The sequence below is a fragment of the Centruroides sculpturatus genome, unplaced genomic scaffold (assembly GCF_000671375.1).
Source record: "Centruroides sculpturatus isolate CEXI.00-Female unplaced genomic scaffold, Cexi_2.0 scaffold353, whole genome shotgun sequence".
Classification (NCBI taxonomy): domain Eukaryota; kingdom Metazoa; phylum Arthropoda; class Arachnida; order Scorpiones; family Buthidae; genus Centruroides; species Centruroides sculpturatus.
Genome location: NW_019384573.1, coordinates 172503 through 176259, shown reverse-complemented (window position 1 = coordinate 176259; position 3757 = coordinate 172503). Strand labels below are relative to the sequence as shown.

General features: G+C 26.2%; 1 protein-coding gene across 1 annotated transcript in view; it reads right to left on the bottom strand.

Annotated features, from left to right (window-relative positions):
- The window catches only part of LOC111624246 (hemicentin-1-like), a gene marked incomplete at its 5' end in the record, with an annotated part of 182045 nt that overhangs the window by 7207 nt on the left and 171081 nt on the right, over positions 1–3757 (bottom strand). The window contains 4 exons of the mRNA XM_023367059.1: positions 1626–1670; positions 1772–1995; positions 2707–2831; positions 3598–3701. Coding sequence (XP_023222827.1) covers positions 1626–1670; positions 1772–1995; positions 2707–2831; positions 3598–3701 — 498 coding nt within the window. The remainder of the gene's footprint in view (positions 1–1625; positions 1671–1771; positions 1996–2706; positions 2832–3597; positions 3702–3757) is intronic.

Below are 3757 nucleotides of genomic sequence, written 5' to 3'. Positions count from 1 at the left end.
AAAATATTTATTTCTTAAAAAATGTAATTTCAAATATCATTTAATTAAAATTAAATATTAATTTACATTAAACTGCATACAAAATAATATAAATTAATAATTTAATTCATTGATAAATATATAAGGGGGGATAATATATATATATATATTTTTTTTATTTTATTTTAAGTCGATGAAAAGTTTTGTTTCTCAATTCTCCAAAGATTTAATTCGTAAACATTTCATAAAATTCTTTCAATTTATAAGAAAAAAAACAAAAATTGTATTTTATATTTTATTATTTAAGCATTTTCAATATTTTTTTTCTTATGAAATTGTATTTTGTATAAATAAATATATAAATTATAGAATAAAATACTTTCTAAATTGTATTTTAAACGTATAAATCCGTACATAAATATAAAAAAAGCGATTTATATATTAAAGTATATAAAATTCATTATTACTTGAGGGTATCTTACTGTATTCACGTATATGCCATTAAAAATTAAAGTTTAAAGCATTATGACAATAAAATATGCTTGAAAATTTGATTGAATTTATCTTATTCCTTAATTTATTATCGAAACAAATTATCTACTTGGTGCATTTCTTCGACAGAAAATATATTACTTCGTTAAAACATTTATCATGTTGATATTGATAAATGCTTTATTAGTGAACATTAATTAATAAACGTAATCTAACAGTTAATAATTAACAAAATTTTACTTGTTTTCTTTATTAATTTATATCAAAAATACGTTTCTAAAATTTAAATAAAACAAATAATGATCACGTATGTCTAATTAATGTTAACTTTAGTAATCTGTTGTTAATTTTATTTCTATTTTTTAATGAAAAATTTAAATTTTTAATTAATTGACACATGAAACATTTTGATAAAAGTCAGTTTTTTTAAGATTTTTTTTTCTTGTTTTTATAAAGAAGGCCACTTTTACATTATTTGCTTAACAAAGCAACGGTATTTCAAAAAATCCATGTTGACAATTGTTTGTAAGTAAAACATCAAGCTAAGTCATAGGAATCACTCCAGAAAAATGAATGTCTTGTACGACTGTGTACAATTTTATATATATATATATTTTTTTCTTTTCTGAATATTCTCAAATGTCCAAGAAGATTAATTTTTATATCGACAAGTCCTGAGCGATTTAACTTTTTCTTATTATATTATTATTATTATTATTCATATCTCTGTTATACTGTCTTCGAATTTCTTCACTTAATGGCAGCTAAATCCGTACTTCTTTTTGTTTTTTATAGTTCTTTCTTTATACATTTATTAAACATACATAAACAGAACACACATAATCTTCTTTTGAATCCTTGGATTGTCGCGCGAATTCACAAGCACCACAGCCGGAAGGGGAGTAAGTGGGTTCGTTTTATTTTATTTTATTTTATTTTTTACAGTACGGTTTAACACGTGATTACAGTGAGGACCGTCTGTATTCTTCACAACCATCTGTCTGATTTATCGTAGACAGCACACTTCTGCCGTTCCCAACGCTAAATTTATGATAAAAGTTCTCCCCCGTTAAGATCCTACACGCAAGCTTTGATTCACGCTAGGGAAAGGGTTGAGGTTGATCTTTATTCTGAAGGATTTTTGTGTAACCAACAGACAGGCATGACGCCTCCGTGGTTGGGAACTGGTGCTGTCTTTACTGTCGGTGGATGAATTCTTATATATTCTTTTTTTTAATATATATTTGTATTTTTTTATTTTATCTTATTTTATTTCCATTTTGTTCTTGTTCGTCGATGCTACACTGCACTTTCTCTCTTATTGTTCATTAATGGTGTTTCACACGATGTACATGCTGCTTCTTCGTCGTCGTCTCGTTCTCCTACAACAATATGAGAGGGCATATGTCGCTGTAAATCGAGTTTTGCATATTCTGTTGGTGGTTCTTTTCTTCTAACTGTAACTGTCGCTGAACTTTGTAAATCCTTGGGAAGAGCTAATTCAGCGTACGTAACATCTTCAGGCTGCATGATATAAATATAAAATAATTAATAAAGTCTTAAGAAGATTCGCAATTTTATAAAGATACAATAAATTATTCATGAAAATGCATTAGAAAATTGAAATTTTCAGATTATTACATTCTTATCTATGCATGTTTAATATTTATTATTTTATAAAAAATTTTAAACTTATGTTTACAAATTAAACATGATACATTCTTGTACGTAAGGTTACATCTTAGTTACAAGAATAATATTTATTTAATTACATTCATAAATATTGATACTGTAACATCACTGCTCAGTAAATTTATGTTACAAACAAATTAAATGAACATAATATAAATATATAAGAAACAAATCAATTTTCAAAAATAAAAATATAGAAAAATCTTTACAATTTAATAAAATAAAGAATATCAACAACATAATAAATTATTGAATATTGTAAAAAGCGATATTAATCTTGCATGACATAATATTTTTGCAATATGTATATTAAAGAAAAGGATTGTTTAATAGAAATTAATTAAGTAGAACGATAAATTTTAAATGGCTTCATTTATTAAGTTTCAAATTAAATTGAGTTTATCCTGTCATAACAAATTAGAATGCATGAATAGATATCTTTAGAGACAGATGAATCATTTACAGTTATTTTCTTTTATCTTCACTCAACGATAAATATACAGAACGTTAGATAAAAGTATAATAAAAAGAATCATGGCATACTTTTCTAAATGTGGAACAAGCTTGTGTTGGTAAAGTATTCTCGAACACGACTTCCCTCGAGGAAGAACTCCAATGACATATGGCAGCTGTACTAGTTGGAGGAGATGATGATTCTTTAACGTCATCTACAATAAAGTAAAAATGGAAAAACCATCAAAAAATACAAACTTTATAATCAATTTTAGTACATATAACTATACAGATATATATATATATATATATTGACTAACGTAAAATTAAACATATATTTCTTCCTATCGATTACGCTTGTGTTTCTGTATCACTTAATCGATTTATTGACAATATTATATTTATGTGAATTAATTTTCTATAAGAAAAAGTTAAAGTATAGTAACAGCTATTATCCATTTCAAACATCAACGATGCAGATAAAAGACAAGTTTGGTCCAGACGGCGTTTTTCTTTACCTTCTTTCTTCCTCTTCCCTGTGCAACATTTGAAATTCATGTATACGGCAAAGAAGGGAGTGTACGCCAATGTTTCTCATGTTAGTCCCAGCGCTACTTGAATACATTTTGGGAAGAAAGGGGGGAAAGCCAGATCAAACTGATCATTCGTTTCGAAAAATTCCCAGTAGCTAGGTGGTATTAGGTAAGACAAGTCAACCGGGTATTTCAGACTGTGTAGAGTAAGACGACAAAAGAAAATATTTTTTTGCAGTTATAAAAAAAAGTATACTATATATATATAACTTTACTAGTCCCTGCTTGAAATTTTGCTTAAATTCTATACATAAAAACACGAGTTATGTTGTATTTTACTATACAGATATAGGGCATGTATTTTTTGAATATATTATTAGATTAAATTTTTAGGGTTTATTAATGCTTTTTATATCTAAAAATTGATTGATAAATATAAAATTCTTACCAAGACAGTGTACACGACTTATTATTTTGGCTGGGATGATGTCTGGTCCTTTTTCTTCACTGTCTGCCATATCATCTGTATCTTTCTTTAAAGGAGTTTGGCATCTAGAAACAAAATATATCCTATCCAATAATTCAAAATGCATATATATAAAGTTTAT